General features: G+C 44.6%; 1 protein-coding gene across 2 annotated transcripts in view; it reads left to right on the plus strand.

Annotated features, from left to right (window-relative positions):
- The window catches only part of LOC135897358 (nose resistant to fluoxetine protein 6-like), a 76460-nt gene that overhangs the window by 40887 nt on the left and 16200 nt on the right, over nt 1–19373 (plus strand). For both annotated transcript variants that reach the window (XM_070538896.1, XM_065425970.1), the window contains exons 7-8: nt 2126–2246; nt 5040–5229. In XM_070538896.1, the coding sequence (XP_070394997.1) occupies nt 2126–2246; nt 5040–5229 (311 nt within the window). The remainder of the gene's footprint in view (nt 1–2125; nt 2247–5039; nt 5230–19373) is intronic.

Here is a 19373-nt window from a genome sequence, read left to right on the forward strand (position 1 = left end):
GCACCTCGGGTAATCACGCTTGCCAATAGCAGCCAATAAAACAAAGGCTTTATTCGTGAGAATGAAGAGAACTCGTAAATGTCGTACCATTGGCGCCCGCGCAGCAGCGAAGCAGGTGGCGTTTTCTAATATGGTGGGGAGATCAGCGTCACTGACCAGCTATTTAATTTCAGTTTGGGTTCAGGGCTGCCCACAGCCAAAATACTGCGCGCCGTAGTACTTACGACGATTTTTGTAACGTTGTCGTTGGTCAACGTATGACTGTCGGGCTTCAATTTTGCGCATGCAATATTGCCTCTATATTTTCTAATTAAAACTTTATTGAAATATTGTTGTTGCTTGTGAGCCATATTTGCCACGATGCTGCATCTGTATTGGCTGCCAACCCTTACAGTTTGACAGCAGATGTTCAAACGCGCTTACCCCAAGTTATCACTGAAGCACCCTGTGTTGTTTCGTGCAGAAAATAAAACAGCGCGTATACTTGCTACATTCGCGATCTCTGGGAGCGAAAGCGAAAGGGGGAACCCGGGGGACAAACGCGGTATCCAAGGTGGCTGCGCTGGTATTGAAGCATCACCCCCCTCCTCCCCGAAAATTTTCGATATCCTCGCTTTCCTGACTACATCCGGGTAGCTGTGTTGGGGGGAGTGACAGAAGACATATGGGCACTGGTCCGGCAGTTGTTATCTAACCCTGTTGCCTCAGCACAACAGCCCGATGTGCTGCCCATTCGACCATAGACTACCCGTTACCCAGACTGTCGTGAAAACGGTTAGACGTATTGATAGGCGGGTCGCCCTCGAAAAGTGCGTGAGGTAGACAAAGAATCCAAATCGCATTAAAAGAACCTATAACTACTTCGAGATATTACCGCTTGTGATTATTGCACAGTCCGTCTCAGCATAGATAACTTGATTCGAGGTGCGGGTCATGCAGAACGATCTTAGAGCCGTTCCTTTCCCGACCTGGCGCTTGATGTAAAGTAAGCCCAAAACACTGCATCGGATGCTTAAGCGACCACACCTGGCAATCTAAGTAAACCACCCTTATTTCACTCTAAATCTGAAAACAGATACGCCGAGAATGCTGTTGGTGTAAGAATTACAGTGAACACGCTTTGGAACTCTTCAGCGCTGACAGCATCCATTCCGCAAATGCCACTTACTTCCTAAGGTATATAATTCAAATTCTGATAGTGAATTTCAGTAAGAAGATCATCAAATATAATGTAACTTGCCGACATGCACCGGCGCGAATGCTGCGCCGTCGAAAAAAAATAACCTGTTTATATTTGCAGCGCCATTCTGATGTCTTCCTTAAAGCCGATCGTATGTTCGCGCATATTTCGCGGAATAGTTTTTTCTATGCAAGGCCCATGTGAAGCAAACTTCTGCCACGTAAAAGCGTTCCTCTGATGACCTGAATTCGGGCACCCGCAGTGCGTGAGAGCGTTCGGCATAAGAACTAGACGATCGCTGTGGTGATCGACGTTCATGTATGACCCTGACTTAGGAGAAGCTTTATAGTACGGACCCTGAACCTCAAAGATGACATCATCTCCGTAGTGATCACCAACTAAAGGTATTCGTGTCTTTATAGCATGCCCTCATTTACAGCGAGTCGTCCATATTAAGTTCAAAAGCGTGGCAGTTTTGGCGAGTTGGTATGTCATGACTGTTTTAGGCTTGTAGCGCAGCTCAGATAGAGCAAAAAAGGGGGGAGATAGGGGTAATCAAAGGGTAATCACTCTGTTTTCCGTTCCCTTTGATTACCCCTACCTCCCCCCTTTTTTGCTCTTCCTGAGCTGCGCTACAAGCCTAAAACGTTCATATTAAGAACCACCGGCGACTTCAACCACCTCCCTGCCCCCATCAGTGCCCTGCGCGAGCTGTTCAAAACGTTCCCGTATGCATAACTTGGTTCTTCCCTTTCCTCTTTGTGGAGTACTCGAGAGCTACAAAAAGTTTTATTACCTCATGATTACTCAATGAGGTAATAAATTTTTAACGCCTTCGATGGAACACCTAGCGTATACAGCTAATGTAGTGGAATTCGTCATTCTATGTTGAAAATAATTATTCTAATACTGCTTTATTTCTTTTATCTCTCTCTCTTCTTGTAGAACATTCTTGAAGACTGCTTACCGCTACTACTTCTACCCGTTCTACCATGCCGTGTGCTATTTTTCGGGGTGCATAACATTTTTTTTGGTTGCATGGTTCAGGAAGAGAGAGATACCGAAGGTGAGTTTCCTGTGAGGTTGAGTACTGTACCTTTCTTGTTTAGCGGACAATGAATGGCGTAAAAAATTAATTGTGCTTACAAAAAATTAAATTATGGGGTTTAACGTGCCAAAACCACTTTCTTATTATGAGGCACACCGTAGTGGAGGACTCCGGAAATTTAGACCACCTGGGGTTCTTTAACGAGCGCCTAAATCTAACTACATGGGTGTTTTCGCATTTCGCCCCCATCGAAATGCGGCCGCCGCAGCCGGAATTCCATCCCGCGACCTGGTGCTCAGCAGCCCAACACCATAGCCACTGAGCAACCATGGGGGGTAACTAATTGTGCTAATGCACAAACGACTCGTAGAGTCCATTCAAACATAAAATGACCTGTGTGCGACAATGTTTGAGACTTCAGAGGAGTAATCCACACTCCAGCAAAATCCACTGTGAATCCAGTGACAGTCTAAAGAAAAGGCAATAAAGTATAATGCCAGTGGTGCATTCACCATTCGTTGAGTACAGCTAAACCTTACTCATGAGTGCCACGGGAGTTCAGAACAGTGCAAGTGCGTTCAGAGGCTTAGCCACCCACCAATCTCCAAAGTGGCGAGCCAGGCACAGTTTCACATGAAGGTTACTGAAGGAAAATTTGTAGCTGCAATTAATCGTTTAGCTATCATGGGAATCGTGGACCGTAGGTCAATTTTTCTGCAATTTGGAATGGATTATTTCACCTATGCAGGCACTGCAGCATCTTCCCTTGCCTTTTGCTATTCAAATGTTTTCGTGTTAGTTTCGCAACTTTTATTTTTTAGTAATAGACCTTCCACGCTCGGGATTACTTTTACTGCATAATTTTAGTGTGCAAATAAATCAAGTTATTGCTGCAGTATCACAAGTGGTTCCAGTTGAGTCACGTAGTAGATGTTTGTGTTAAAGTGGCTGTCTGTTCACGCTGTGCTCAACCCCGAACCTCCGTATTTCAACAAACAACTTTATATTGATAAACAAAGTTTCTTTTATATGTTATTACTTCACACTTCGCTTGAACTAAAACCATTTCAGCGGACCTATCATTCTGGAGACTCGAATGTTCCACTGTAACGCAACATTCACTGTAATGCTCGGGTTATATGTTACCCAAAGGCCCTGGATTACCACTGACCGTCTATGATGCTTTGAAATCCACTCAACAAACTTGGACAATAATTCGGGACATCGACAACCAATGCGTTCATGGCCACCAGCTGGAAAGTAGCGATGGAACGTCACCCTCCGTAAATAAATAATCACAGAGGCAGAGGAGTGTAAGATAGACGGGAAAATGGATGCTACAATGTTTTTTTTTTTAATTTTCCAACAAGTTTGGCGGGGGTTGGTAAGGTGAGAAGCTGGGACATACAGCTTGAAAGTTCCTGAAGTTCCTCACATGGTAGCAGTACATCCGCCTTCGGCATTGAGCATAAAAATACCCATTCTTTAGGATATATATGCAACGAAAAAAGAAGAAATTCTGGTACCAAAATTCAGGCCCGAAATAGAAACTATTCTTCCAGCAGTCACTAGAACTTACCTTTCTCTCTGAAATTCAAGAGATTTAATTAAAATCGGTTCAGGGGTTATCTCTGAAAAGGGTTTCTGCGTTTTACATGTATTTGAACAGGCCGCGTCGGAGTTGGGCCCGAGCTAGAGCTTCCTCTTAAGAGGCCGCAAGTTAATTTCATTTGGGGACACTACTAGGCCACTATGAGGTCCACAGAGCCCCTCTGGCCGGTCACAGATTTAAAGAGGGTCTTCCGTTGGTCTTGCTATCCGCGAATCGTTCACGTCAAGCGGCCGAGTCATGGCGGAGTTTCCCACCCTCTCGGCCATGAAAACTTCTCGTCTCTCGAAGCAGGCGCGTCACGAATAAACGGAGTCGAAGCACGAAAGTTCAAAGGGTGCTGCAGCATTGCAACTGTAACACCAGTCACAGGCACAGCGAAATTGACGTTGATTCCAACGAAAACCAAATTTGGACTTCGATCGACTTGTTTACAGATTGGATCGGGATGCACAGGTTGCCAACATAACAATAAAAACAGTGAGGTTCAGTCAATTTGGTCAATTTTACCGTTATTCGAAAGCAATGCTAGGGTCGTTCAAGCAACAAAAATCATGAAAGAACTTGTCCAAATCGAGTAAATAGTGTAATAGTTTCTTGATAAGGCACCATTTCGCGAGCATAGACATTTAGGTCAATGTGTTGTCATCCTAGTATATAGTGATGGAGAAAACCTAAAATACTGATTCCTAAGAGGGTGAAAATTTCTAGTATCACCATAACTATGCTAGAAATCCTAGTAAAGCTATGCTGAAAAATCCGGTGTACTGCATTGTCGTATAGCGGAGTAGTGGACTAAATGTCCCGAACTTCCACCTGGTAATGCATAGAATACAGTGAATTATTGCGCCTTCAGATGGATGCGGCAGCCGAAGAAGGCAATCGAAGCCACGAGTTGGCGCTTCGCACCACCGTGAATAATATACGGTAGAAGCATGGGGGAATCGAACTCCTTACTTTGCACTCCACTGCACGGCACCACATATATGCCTATAGCCACCACGCTGCGTCTGTGCAATGAAAGTAAATCTTTGTAGCGAAGAGAGACGACACCTCCAGGCACGCACCTGGAATTACATATCAAACTTTGTAAACAGAAAGTACAGCATATCTCCGACTGCGCAAATAGACAGCATTTTTCATGATTTTAAACAACGAGAACATCAACGTTTTCTTTTTCCTGAAATGACCTGCTTTTTCAGATGTTCCAGATAGCAGCCTGGCTTCTTGCCGTCGCAAGTGGGCTCACCTGCATCTTCGTGAAGGTTGCATGGTACCGCACCAAAGACCCCACTACCGAGTTCGGCAAACTATCCACGGCCTTTTTCGATCGCATCCTATGGTCCATTTTCCTCATCTGGATCACCCTAGCTTGCGCCACTGGAAGAGGAGGTAATTGTGAGAGGACTCCTATTGTGTGCAATATTCAAAACAAATGAGTCATTCTTTTCTTAAGGGACGCTAGTACTGCGCTTATAGATGCTCTGAAGAATGTGCGCTTGAAGGTAGGCTCGAAAAGACGAACAAGATTTATTGACATGCGCATTCCAGATAGCGCAGTTAAATTTTTAGGTGATTATGATACGTTTGTTACCCCGAACCATATTTTGTTCATACATTCAGAAAGTCAACTAAAGGTCGTTAAGCACGTCTTAACCCATGCTAACCATCAAATTATCAAATTACACGGCGTTCAGGACAGTGGGATATAACATTCTTCACAAAAATGGGTATCAAGGAACCACAGATAAGATTATGCACCTATATGTCTAGAAAGCGCTAGAAAGGGGGAGACTACTTCGCTAACAAAAGTAACCAAGCTTGAGCAAGGCAATGCTCTACTACGTGCTGAACTAAAAAGTACTAAAGACAAGCTAGCAGCCGCTAAGAGCGAAATCGAACTTCCTAACGTAAGGGTAACGCCACTAGAAGCAAGCGCTCTGTCGGAGCGCTCGGCCGATTCAGCCGCGGGAGCCGATCTTCTGCATGGTGTTTCTAATCAGCTCGTAACAATCACCTCTAAGTGCAATGACACGGAGAACAGGCTGCGACGATCTAACTTGCTTTTCTTTGGTATTCAAGATGACTCAGCAGAGGATTGGGCAGCATGGGAGATGAAAATAATAAAGTTTTGCACAGAAAAGCTCGACATAAACATAGCTGGTGCACAGTTTGAACGTGTACGTCAACTAGGCCAATACAATGCGACAAGCACCGGCCGCTCATAGCAAAGTTAACATTTTTTTTAAAGACAAAGAACAAGTACTTGCAGCTGCACGTAAGCTTAAAGGCTCATCATTATTTTCATGCGCGAAAACTTCGCGTTTACCACTCGCCGAGCCAGAAGAAAACTGATAGAGTTCGCTAAGACGCAAAACAAACCGTATAGGTTATCTGTTGATAGGCTGCGTATTGATACAACGACATATGTCCATGAAATTGCAACACAAACTGTTGTTCGGTGGAATAGATAACATGAGAGGCGCACGTGCACTCACGACTGTCAGGAATCGCGATCTTTTCCCATTATAACACCAATATGCCTATCGTTTATTAACATCCGAAGCCTAATATCAAAGCATGAAATCATTTCTTCCTTCCCTAAAGATGCCGATTCTGACATAGTCATTCTCACCGAAACATGGCTGCATCCAGATATTTCTGATAACGAAATTTTTTCCCTCGCCAGCACACACAATATATACCGTCATATGCGCCTTGACAGGCGAGGTGGTGGCGTCATTCTTGCGATTAAAAAATAATTATATCTTATTACGTCAACTCTGACTCGCATCTCGGAATCGTTTGGGCCGCCTGTCAAACCAATTCTACGAAAGCACTCATTGGTGCCTGTTGCCGTCCTCGTGATGAACACCAAACCTCTGCCACCGATCTTCGGAACAGTATTGCTACTGCAATTAAGGCCTGCCCAGCGGATATAATTTATCTATTAGGGGATTTAAATTTTCCACACATCGACTGGGCAAAGCTAACCTCTACCTGTCGAGTGTCATTAGAGTTCAATAATTTAACCCCAGACTTCAACTTCGCCCAGGCTGTCAACCAACCCACTCGTGGTCCCAACATCTTAGATTTAGTACTGACAACCAAACCTGAAACAGTTCAGCAAATAACATACTTGGATGGTTTCAGCGACCATAATCTAATCAAACTAACCCTTAATATTCCATTACCATATACGGGTGTAGCAAAAAAAAAACAATTCGAAACTATAACAAGTGGGACTATACTACCAATAATGCTAACCTAGATTTTTTTTCAACAATGCATTTCTCCCTTCCTTTTGCAGTAGATCTGTGGAAGAAATGTGGGTACTGTTTCGAGGCAAATTACAGTCACTGGTAAACCAATACACCCCATTATTCACAATACCCAATGATAAATCGAACCCATGGTTCACCTGTTTCCTTCGGCGTCTTCGAAACAAAAAGAAACGCGTATAGAGTAGTGCTAAACAATTGGACACCCCATCGACTTGGGAAAAATACTATGAGTGTTTAAAAAACTACAACTCCGCTTTATCCGCTGCTAAAGACAAATATTTTTCACATGACCTTCCATCTCTTCTCAAATCCGACACTAAAAAGATCTGGCGGATTATCTCTTCGAACCACGACACTAATCACATTTTTTTTACATAATAGCGACCACGTGCCCCTTCCAGACAATGAGTGTCCTTCATGCTTCAACGCATATTTTTCATCTACATTTAGTACTGAAGATCACTCCACCCTACCTGATGTTCCAGATTTGGACTATCAGTACATGACGCCCATCGACATTACTATCGACGGCATTGTATCTCTTATAAACAATCATAAGTTGCCTAATTCTTGTGGCGTTGATGAGATCAATTCCAAAATACTAAATAACACCGTTATGACTTCTAGCAAAATAATATATCACATTCTCAGACAGTCACTAACTTCAGGAGCGCTCCCGTCAGATTGGAAGACTGCGAAAGTAGTTCCCATATTCAAAAACGATGACAGGTACTTACCAGATATCTACCGGCCAATTTCGCTCACGTGTATTTGTTGTAAATTGCTCGAGCATATAATTGCATCTCACATATACAACCATCTGGAATCAAACAACTTTTTTTTTCACTAATCAGCACGGGCTCAGGAAGGGTTTGTCATGTGAGACACAGCTTTTAGAATTCACGACTGATCTGCATTTAGACATGGACCATAATGTACAGATTGATAGCATATTCCTTGACTTTTCCAAGGCGTTTGATCGCGTATCCCGTTCCGCTTGATTTCACAGTTTGCATTCATTGACACTAACTTGGCTCCGGAACTCTTTCTAATCGCCGGCAATTTAAAATCGTTAACAACCTTTCTTCGCCCCTTTCCTATGCCACTTCCGGCGTGCCACAAGGTAGCGTTCTTAGGCCGCTACTATTCTTAATATACATTAACGATCTTCCTAATAACTTAGCATCTCGAGTGCGAATATTCGCAGATGACTGCATTATTTACCGCCCTATAACCAGCCCCGATGACCAGCTCATTCTTCAAAACGACCTTCATCTTATTTTGGATTGGTGTAGCACTCGGTTAATGACTCTTAATTCGTCTAAATGCAAAGTAATGTCTTTCACTCGTAAACACTCAATCTCTTATTTCCAATATAACGTAATTAATAAGCCGATTTATGATCCTTACACTATTACAAAAACCGACGCCGCCACCACCGGAGCAGCTGTTGCAGCATGAAACGCTCGTTTCTTGGCCGAGTCCCGTAGTTGATTATAGGTACATATTGTTGATGTGTTAAAAAGTATAAACACGCCGTATACGTCGAGCGCATGCATTCAGCATTCATGCGTATTTGTGAGAAAAATACACTTTGCGAACAATTTTTGAACCGTGTAGCTAGCAAAACTTGTGCCAGCTGGAGGGTGTTATATATATATATATATATATATATATATATATATATATATATATATATATATATATTTATTTATTTATTTTTTATTTACAAAATACTGCAGACCGGATCGGTCCAAGCAGGAGAGGGTACATACATTTTTTAGTAAGCACTATGCCTTAGGATCAGCAACAATGGGGATTTACACAAAAAATATAACAAAACTAAACAGGGTTACAAAGCAAATACAATTTGTGAGAGTGCGTGCCCCAAACACAGGTACATAGACAAAAAAGCACACTACGCACAGTTAATAAGTAATCATCATTTCTAGCCATACACATAGATACTTACATACAGGCTCTCAAGAAGTTGAAGAAAGGAGAGGTGAGTCAAGAGGCAGGGAATTCCAGTCGGATATTGTTTTAGGGAAAAATGAATGTTTGAAGAAATTCGTGCGGGCAAATATTGGCTTGATGTTATGGCTATGTTTGTGTCGTGAGGGTCTGGTTGTGTCCCTTTCGAAGTAATCCTGTGGCTGGATGCCTAGTTTTTGAAAATGCAAAGAGTGAAAAAAGCGCAGCCGGGCAGCCTTTCTTCTTTCAGCCAATGGCTCAAGGGCTGCCTGATTTAACATGGCGGACGGAGAGTCCCTTCGCTTATAGCGGTTATATATAAACCTTACTGCTAATCTCTGGATTTTTTCTAGTTTATCTATGTTGATTGTGGAGTGTGGGTCCCATACTATGCTGGCGTATTCAAGAGTAGGTCTAACAATTGATTTGTAAGCTTGAAGTCTAAGTGCGCTTGAAGAATTGCCTAATTTATATTTTAAGAAACCTAGCTTTTTCCTTGCAGCGGAGCAGATGTTGGAGATATGGGATGACCATTTAAGATCAGATGTTAAAGTCACGCCCAGGTATCTGTATTCTTCCACTTGACTAATTATGTTGTCCCCAATGCCATACGTAAATTTCATTTTGTTGATCTTATTCGTAGCACATAAATAAACGGTTTTATCGTAATTAATTGTCATATCCCACTTGTTACACCAGTCTGCAAGGAGCTGTAAGTTCGAATTTAGGACAAGTTGATCGGATACAGAATGAATGCTTTTGAAGATAATGCAGTCATCGGCGAATAACCTGGCCGACGTGCTTAGTTCCAGAATACCTAACAGGTCGTTAATATATATATTAAATAAAACAGGCCCCAAGACTGAGCCCTGAGGAACACCAGAGTGAACATCTAAAAAGCGGGAGCAGTTGCCATCAATTTCCACATATTGTTTTCTATTTTGTAAATATGACATAACCCAAGCAATGATACAGGAAGGGATACCCATTTCTTTCATTTTGGTTATTAATTTGGAGTGAGGAACCCTATCAAACGCCTTGGAGAAATCCATAAAAATTATATCTACCTGACCACCACTGTCGAGAGTTTTTGTTAGATTATGTACGGTATCAATTAGTTGTGTAGTAGTGGAAAAACGTTGCCGGAAGCCATGTTGCCTGTTGCTAATTATTTTATTCGCGTCTAAAAAGCTGTTAAGGTATTTGAGTATAATATGCTCTATTAGTTTGCAAGGAATAGAGGTGAGAGATATAGGGCGGTAATTATTGATTTCCGATGGATTTCCTTTCTTTAATACGGGTACAACACGAGCAACACGCCAGTCATGGGGTACGGCGCCTGACTCTACAGATTTTTGAAAGATTACGACAAGAAATCTGGCCAGAATTTCTGCATACCTTTTTAAGAATGCTGCGGGAATGTTATCAGGACCGGCTGATTTTTTTGGATCCAATCGCAATAGAAGTTCGGTAACACCTTCCAAAGAGATGGTAATGGTGCTTGCGCCATCACTAACTGACGTGTTATCAATCCTTGCATCAGGTCTGGAAAATACGCTTTGGAAATGGAGGTTGAACCTGTCTGCCATTTCCTTTTTGTCCGTGACAACTTCCCCATCGACCGTTACTTGGTCTAACTTTTTATTGTCCTTATTCGAGAGGTACTGCCAGAATTTTCGAGGATTTTCCGTTCCAAAACGACCAAGTGTCTCCGAAAAATACCTGTCTCTTGCTTTTTGCAGTCCGAGCTTGAGGGAGGCGTTTAATTCTGTAATTAGTGACGCATTTTTATTCTTTTTCTTCCTGCAACGCTTGATCTTCCGTTTTAATTGTATTAGTTCTCGGGTTAACCAAGGGTTTGTTCTCCCTAGTTTCTTTACTTTTTCCGGTACAAAGTTTCTTATGCAGTAATCGCAGAGGTATTTAAACCTCGCCCACAACGCATTTACGTCGTCCTCACAAAACGATAAGAGGGCATCTTGCAGAAAATGCATAATGCGTGGGTTGTCTGCTGCGTCAAAATGCTTTACAGTTTGTAATTTTGGCGAGGACGTTCCCAGTTGGCGAGGGAGCATGCAGTTAAAGTAGACCAGTTTGTGATCAGAAATGCCCTCGTAAACTTCAGTAATGCAATTTTTTATGCCTGCGGAACATAAAACGAGGTCTAGAATTGAGGAAGCTGAACTAGTTACGCGTGTAGGAGAGTGTACAGTCTGGACTAGATTATACGCTAACAATATATCAAGTAATACTTCTGAACTATGCGCATCGGGGGGACTAAACTTCATGGAGCCCCAATCAATGTGGGGAAGATTAAAGTCACCTGCAATTATAATATTCTGATGTAAGTACTTTTCTAGGTAATCATATAATTCCAGTAGATATACTGGTCCCGCCCCAGGAGGCCTATAGATACAAACAATAGTTATTTGGTTACCTGAGAACATCAGCCTACAGGAAACGCTTTCATGAAAGGTGGAAACATCGGGCAAAAGGACAGAAGACAATCCAGCCTTAACGAGAATGGCAATTCCGCCGCCCCTCGTGGTGCGGTCCTTTCTGTAGCATGTGTATGAAGGTGGTACGGCGCAGCTATCAGGAATGTCGGCATGAAGCCAAGTTTCAGATATAATCGCCACGTGTGGATCATAGGAGAGTAATAACTGTTCGAGCCGGTCTTGCTTGTTGCACAAACTTTGCGCATTCAAACATATTAGTCGAAGTGATTTTTCCACAACGCGTGCGGTGGTATCTGTTCGTCAATCTTGGGACGTGTGGGCTGCTTTGCGCAGCAATACCCTGCAGTTGTTCTGCTCGTCCCACGCATAAATGTTACCATTTGCATGCAGTTTGTTGTAGACGAGCTTTATTTTATCACCGGGGCGTTTTTCGCTCTTATAGGATTGCCAAAGCAGTTTCCTTATTTTTGCAGTTGCCTGCGAGTAGTCTTCAGATATTGACACTCCGGAATCTTTCAGTTTGTGGCAATTTGTAAGTACGGCTATTTTTTCGTTGTAATTGTAGAGCCGAAGAATAACAGGCCTTGGTTGATTATAGCGTTTTTTTGCCAATTCTGTGTATACGTTCCAGAGAATCAATATTCACTCCTAGCTTGTCCCTGCAAATGTGTTGAAGAAGCTTTCTTTCAAGATCGGACCGGGTTTCACTAGCATCTTCCTTTATTCCGAAGACTACTAAGTTATTCCTACGGCTGCGGTCCTCAAAATCTATCAGTTGTTTTCCCTGTGCAGCCACAACATTCTGTAAGTGCTGTACTGTTTCCTCGAGCTTAAGTATCTTTTCTTTGTTTGCCTTGGATATCGCGAGAACTTCGTCTAGTTTGGACAGCTTTTCGTTAATTTCAGTAAGAGTAGCGTCGCGCTTTGAATCGGCAAGTTTCAGACTCTTTAATTCTGTCAAGATTGTGCTAAGTGTTGGTTCATTATCACCGCGAGGACCGGGATTCGTTTCCACATCACCACATAACAGAAGTAAGAACACAGACCAACAATCATCAAGAATGCTTATGCAAGTCCGAGGGCACGGCAGCATCACAAGACCGTAACGACTGGTACGTATGCAATGGTATGAATTGTAAAAACTGACCTGCACAACGAGCCAAGCAAAATGTGACATGTTCCGATAAACGCTGCCGTGCCCTCTGAGCCCATGGGGGTTGATTGCAGCCTTTATAGGGGGATCCGGTGACGTCACTGCCCTGTGGTTCCAGTGCAGTGAGACGCTGATTGGCTTGTCGTAGTCCAGATGACTGTCAGAAGAAGTCGCAGTTTCCCAAGCATTTCTTGATTGAAGGTTCCGCGGCGCCTGCTCTGTGGAAGCCGGGTGCGCAGAACATGGCAGCGGCCGGAAAAGAAGAAGCACCTGCACAACGAGCCAAGCAAAATGTGACATGTTCCGATGAACGCTGCCGTGCCCTCTGAGCCCATGGGGGTTGATTGCAGCCTTTATAGGGGGATCCGGTGACGTCACTGCCCTGTGGTTCCAGTGCAGTGAGACGCTGATTGGCTTGTCGTAGTCCAGATGACTGTCAGAAGAAGTCGCAGTTTCCCAAGCATTTCTTGATTGAAGGTTCCGCGGCGCCTGCTCTGTGGAAGCCGGGTGCGCAGAACATGGCAGCGGCCGGAAAAGAAGAAGTACCTGCACAACGAGCCAAGCAAAATGTGACATGTTCCGATGAACGCTGCCGTGCCCTATATATATATATATATATATATATATATATATATATATATATATATATATATATACATATATTCGCAGACCATTGCAACTTGTATTACTTGGATTCTCTTCGTTACCGGACAAACTGAGCAGGCCGTTCACGAAGCCCAAACAAGATGTATTTTGGGTCCTATGTATGCCAACATTAGAATATGACTAACATAGAAGTTCACCGGGCCCCTTCATCTCGAACGCTGCTTTGTTAAACATAGGCTGTTATTCTATAAGTACGCGGAAGCTAGCCTACATTATTTTTTCCTCCTAACTGATAAATGCCGCATTGCTGAGTTCTGTGATTCGTCAAACATGATTTGTTCCGACGCTACCACAGATCAAACAGCCAAAAAAAAAAAACACTGTTTTCCATTCTAGTTATTATGTTCCAAAGGGTGGTGTATACATTCAAGTCTAATTGGCGGTCATGCTAACGCGGCGATTATAATTATACAAAGGTCACGTATACTCGAAAAGTAATAATTAAGGAATTTTTCTTCCTGAAATTGCACTGTGGGCTGTAAGAAGCGCCCTAGTAGAGGGCTCCCGTATGGATGGATGAATGGATATATGGTGGTTGATTTCTATGGGCGTCGCCTTGCATATGGCGCGGTGGGTTGCGCCAGGAAGCTCTTTACTTTGTATTTTTTTGCCTTACGTTTTACCTACCTTTTTTTTAAACGGACAAAATATTCCCAGCATCAAGCTTCCTGAACTACGTAACATATGATGATGATAATGATTTACTGACATCCCCTTTGCAGCGGAGCGGTGACAAATAGTCACAAAGCCTATAAATGTTACCGGCCCCCCGGCCCCCTGGCCCCAAGTGGGGATATTTATGGTTTACTTTTACATTACGCGCTGGGAGGAGGTCGCTGTAGTCAACCATCGAATCCATGACCCTGTGTTCAGCAGCATAACGCGGTAGATATGAGGGTGGTCACGGATCAGGATTGTCGTTGTTATTGAACCTCCAACATGGCACGTACCCACAATCGGCAATGGTACATGAATCGCGCGGTTGGACGATGCGCAATGAAACAAAAGTTATGTTGTAAATACCGAACTGAAAGGAAACAAGTAGAAAAGAGAAAAGCTTGAAACGAAATATTAGTGCGCAATTGAGTAATGAGAGGGGATCAATGAATAATTAAAATAGATATAATATAACGAGAATTAGCCACATTCAACGAGCCAAGCTATGAAGAATTTGGTAGAAAAATAATAGTGACAGTAAAGAAGAACGACATTAATTTGTGAAAGCTCTGTAGGTTGTAGCAAATTGTATGCCGCATTAAAAACATCTCTGTGGCTCTCGAAGCCCCAAAGGAAATGAAAATCGAACCCGTTACTCACGAACAAAGTTCACGAAGTGGATTTTCAAGGAGTCTTTTTCGGTGAATAAACAAACATCGGCAACAACATAAAGTGTAAGTAGTGCATAAAATTTGAAATATTGAATGAAACGTAGCCCAGATTTGCCGTTCACGTTGTAATAGATGTAAGTTTTATTTTCGTTTTATTTTATTTGCTTTCATTTTGTTTTTTTGTTTCTTGCGAAATTGTCAGGACGTGTAGTTACAGCACTGGGTCGCACGCGAGGTGCATTCCGGCAACTTATGTGCGACACAAATGTTCAGTGAGGAGCTAAATTCTCGAAAACTGTGCGTCATCGATAAAGGTTATTTTTTTCATGTAAATGGCGCTCTGCAGTAGATGCCAGAAGTCGCACGTATATATATATATATAAACGAGAAGAAAGGGGGTTAACCGAGGGCCCCGATAATTATTAGTCATATAATGAGAAGCCAACAAACACTGACACCAAGTACAACATAGGGGAAATTGCATGTGCTTAATAAATGAAATCAAGTAATGATAAATTAATGGAAATTAAAGTGGATGAAAAAACAAGTTGCCGCAGGTGGGAACCGAACCCACAACCTTCGCATGTCGCGTGCGATGCTCTACCAATTGAGCTACCGCGGCGGCGTTTCCCCATCCACTTTCTTGGGTATTTATGTGTACTAGTAGAACCCTGGGAGTGTTAGCCAGCGCCCCCACTCACAGACCTTGGCGGCGGACGTGGAACGTCTTTTTTGCCGCAGGCGTCACGAGAACGTGATCTTTTCGGGTGAAGGAGACTGGTCAATAAACACACATATGCTACCTGAAGGCATCAATGTTGCCGGATTCGAGACCCTCGTTATGTAATAAACGAGAAGAAAGGGGGTTAACCGAGGGCCCCGATAATTATTAGTCATATAATGAGAAGCCAACAAACACTGACACCAAGTACAACATAGGGGAAATTGCATGTGCTTAATAAATGAAATCAAGTAATGATAAATTAATGGAAATTAAAGTGGATGAAAAAACAACTTGCCGCAGGTGGGAACCGAACCCACAACCTTCGCTTGTCGCGTGCGATGCTCTACCAATTGAGCTACCGCGGCGGTGTTTCCCCATCCACTTTCTTGGGTATTTATGTGTACTAGTAGAACCCTGGGAGTGTTAGCCAGCGCCCCCACTCACAGACCTTGGCGGCGGACGTGGAACGTCTTTTTTGCCGCAGGCTTCACGAGAACGTGATCTTTTCGGGTGAAGGAGACTGGTCAATAAAAGACGTTCCACGTCCGCCGCCAAGGTCTGTGAGTGGGGGCGCTGGCTAACACTCCCAGGGTTCTACTCGTACACATAAATATCCAAGAAAGTGGATGGGGAAACGCCGCCGCGGTAGCTCAATTGGTAGAGCATCGCACGCGACATGCGAAGGTAGTGGGTTCGGTTCCCACCTGCGGCAAGTTGTTTTTTCATCCACTTTAATTTCCATTAATTTATCATTACTTGATTTCATTTATTAAGCACATACAATTTCCCCTATGTTGTACTTGGTGTCAGTGTTTGTTGGCTTCTCATTATATGACTACATATATATATATATGGGGGTAGTAACAAAGTGAAGGGACTTTTGAGAAAAGGTACATTTACTCTAATAATTAGAAAACTGAAACATACAATAAGTTTTTATATAACCTGGCAGCACTTCAAAAAAATTTTCCCAACGCATTACAAGTTTTTGATTCCGTCGGAAACACGTTTTTTGTTCCACCTTTAACCAACTTTGCGCCGCATCAATGACTTCTGCATCGGTTGCAAATTTTCTATCCCTGAGTGCTTCCCTCAGTGGTCCAAACATATGAAAATCGCTTGGAGCGAGGTCTGGACTGTATGGCGGGTGTTCCAGCAATTCGAATCCCATGGGAAGTACTTTATTGTTTCAGCTATCCATTTGGCATAATTTGGACGAAAATTCTCTTGCTGCAGGATGACACATTTTCGCAGTTTTCCACGACGTTTGGATCTGATTGCAAGTTTTAATTTAGCTCACAACACATAATAATAGATTTCACTATTCACAGTTTTGCCTCTTAGGGTGAAATGAACGGCTACCACACCTTCCACGTCCCAGAATATTGCTATGGAACAGCCGCCACAGTGTGGCTGCACTGAGGATGAAGAAGACGACGTGGGCCCCGCTTGATACAGCGCCGCCATTCGGACCTTCCGTTAGCTTCCCTGTAAATAAATTGTGTATAGCATTGGGCTTCAGCTATACGTAACATTAATTTGGTGGAGGTGGACGTTCCCATACCCGTCATGGAGCTTCGCAGCGGTCGCAACGGCGACAGTGCAACTTCGGCTCCTGCTGGCGGCACTTCATCTACGCAACCGTCTCCGCCTGCAGCCCCGACCTACGTCGCGGTTCCCCCACTCTCCCCCCCCCTTCTCGGTATCCTGGTGTTTTCAACGGAGTCGGCAGTCCTGATGTTGACGACTGGCTCCGCCTATACGAACGTGTCAGCACCAGTCACAGGTGCGATCCGACTATTATGCTTGCGAACGTTCTTTTCTACCTCGACGGAGCTCCACTTCCATGGTTCCAAACTCACGAAGAGCAGATCTCGAGCTGGCATCTCTTCAAAAGAAGCTCCGTGCCCTTTTTACAATCCATTCGGTCGCCAAGTCAATGCCAAGGAAGCCCTTGCCACACGTGTACAGACGTCGACCAAGTCCTATGTGTCGTACATTCTCGACGTCGTGGCCCTTTGTGCCAAGGCTGACCCGATCATGTCTGAGGACGATAAGGTTAACCACGTCCTCAAAGGCATTGCTGACGACGCCTTCAATTTACTGGTGTTTACGAATGTCACCAGCATCGATACGAACCTCAAGGAGTGCCGCCGTCTAGAGCATCCTAAAAGCCGCCGGGTATCCCAGCACATCACGCGACTTTTCCAACACAGCTGCTGCGTCATCCTGTGACGACCTTTTCCAACAGCCGTCGCGATGTGACAACCTGACCCGCATCATTCGTCGTGACGTCGAAGCGGCACAACCGGCGGCCCCTTCATTCCCGTCACCTGATCATCGTCAGGTGACAATCTCCTTGATCCAGGCCGTCGTCCGTCAAGAGTTGTCTAACATAGGCCTGCAATACAGTCGTTCCGTACGCTCGGAGCCTCTCTCTCTACGCACGTTCCCACCACGCTCTTCTTACTCCTCTTATGGACAGCGCAGCCCCTTCTAATGGCAAACCGTGGACGACAAGCCGATCTGCTTTAACTGCCGACGCATTGGACATGTCGCTCGCCACTGCCACAGCCGCTGGACTTCTCCGACACGCTATTCTCCTGATTACCAACCTCGCAGCTCTAGCGCATCCTGTTCCTTCGCCCCTTCCATGCCCGCGCCATCATCTGACCCTGCGACACCTTTGACACGACCCCGCAACTCCCGCTCGCCTTCTCCCTCCCGTCGTCAATCGCGTTCGCCCCCGTCACGCCGTGCTCCTTCTGCGACCTACTCGCCGCACCCCCGACCGGAAAACTAGACAGTGCAGCTTCTGGAGGTGAAGCTGCAATGACGACATTGGTACGAAATCCTCGCTTCACTTTACCCACGAACAATAATTTTTGGGCGTTCTCGTCGAGAATGTTCCTGTGTGCGCGTTGATTGACACCGGGGCTCATTTGTCCATTATGAGTGCTGCTCTTCGCCGTCGGCTCAAGAAAGTTCTGACGCCCGCCCCAACCGAGTTGTACAAGTCGCCGACGGAGGGACTGTCGCTATTGTTGGCATGTGCTCTGCCCGACTCACCATTGCTGAGAGACACACCGTCGTTCTGTTCACCGTCATCGAGCATTGCTCTCACGAACTCATTCTCGGTCTAGATCTCCTTGCCCATTATTCTGCCCTCATTCACTATTCGGCCAGCTCACTTCGCCTTGACTTGCCTCTTCTTACCGACCCTATGTACCCGCCTCTAAGCCGTTTGAGCTGCATGGATTTTATTCGCCTACCGCCTCACTCTATGACACACATCGACTTGCTGTCCTGTTAAGAATGGCGAGCTGCAAGGCAAGATTGCCACCCAGTTACGACAGGGCGACACGACGCGCATCTCCCCCTCTCCGTCGCTGCAGCTAGGAGGCGTTCGAAGATGCGGCCTTTGTTCTGAAAACCGCCTCCTTCCACCAGCCCCATCGACATTGTGACGGAACGAGTTCGGTGTGTGAACAATGGTTCCGGAGTTCCCCTACGCGGACCTGATCTGACACGCATGGACAAGCTGCCGCGGGAAAGCCGTATTTTGGTGCTTCTCATGCCTCGGCGTGACGCAAGACAACGAGCTACCCACGATTGGCACCGATACTTCCCGGAACGGCACCCCTCCAACGCCGTCGTTTGGGCATAGGAATGTGTGTGCCTTTGTGTACGCAAACTGTTCCGCGGAGCGGCAGCAAGTTGGCGATGAGTAAACGAACAGTCGCCGCCTCGTATGGCCGGCGGACCGAGTTTATAAAAACTGTTGTTGTGCGAATGCTGGACAAACTTCTCTTGAGCAGTCATGTTAGACTGAGTCACTTCTCTCATGCAGTCATGTTGGACTGATACTCTTTTTCTCAAGCAGTCATGTTAGACTGATTTAATTTCTGTAAATAAACCCATTTTCCTCGTTCTCGATGAGAAACAGTT

Source organism: Dermacentor albipictus, chromosome 1 (assembly GCF_038994185.2).
Source record: "Dermacentor albipictus isolate Rhodes 1998 colony chromosome 1, USDA_Dalb.pri_finalv2, whole genome shotgun sequence".
NCBI classification, from domain to species: Eukaryota; Metazoa; Arthropoda; class Arachnida; order Ixodida; family Ixodidae; genus Dermacentor; species Dermacentor albipictus.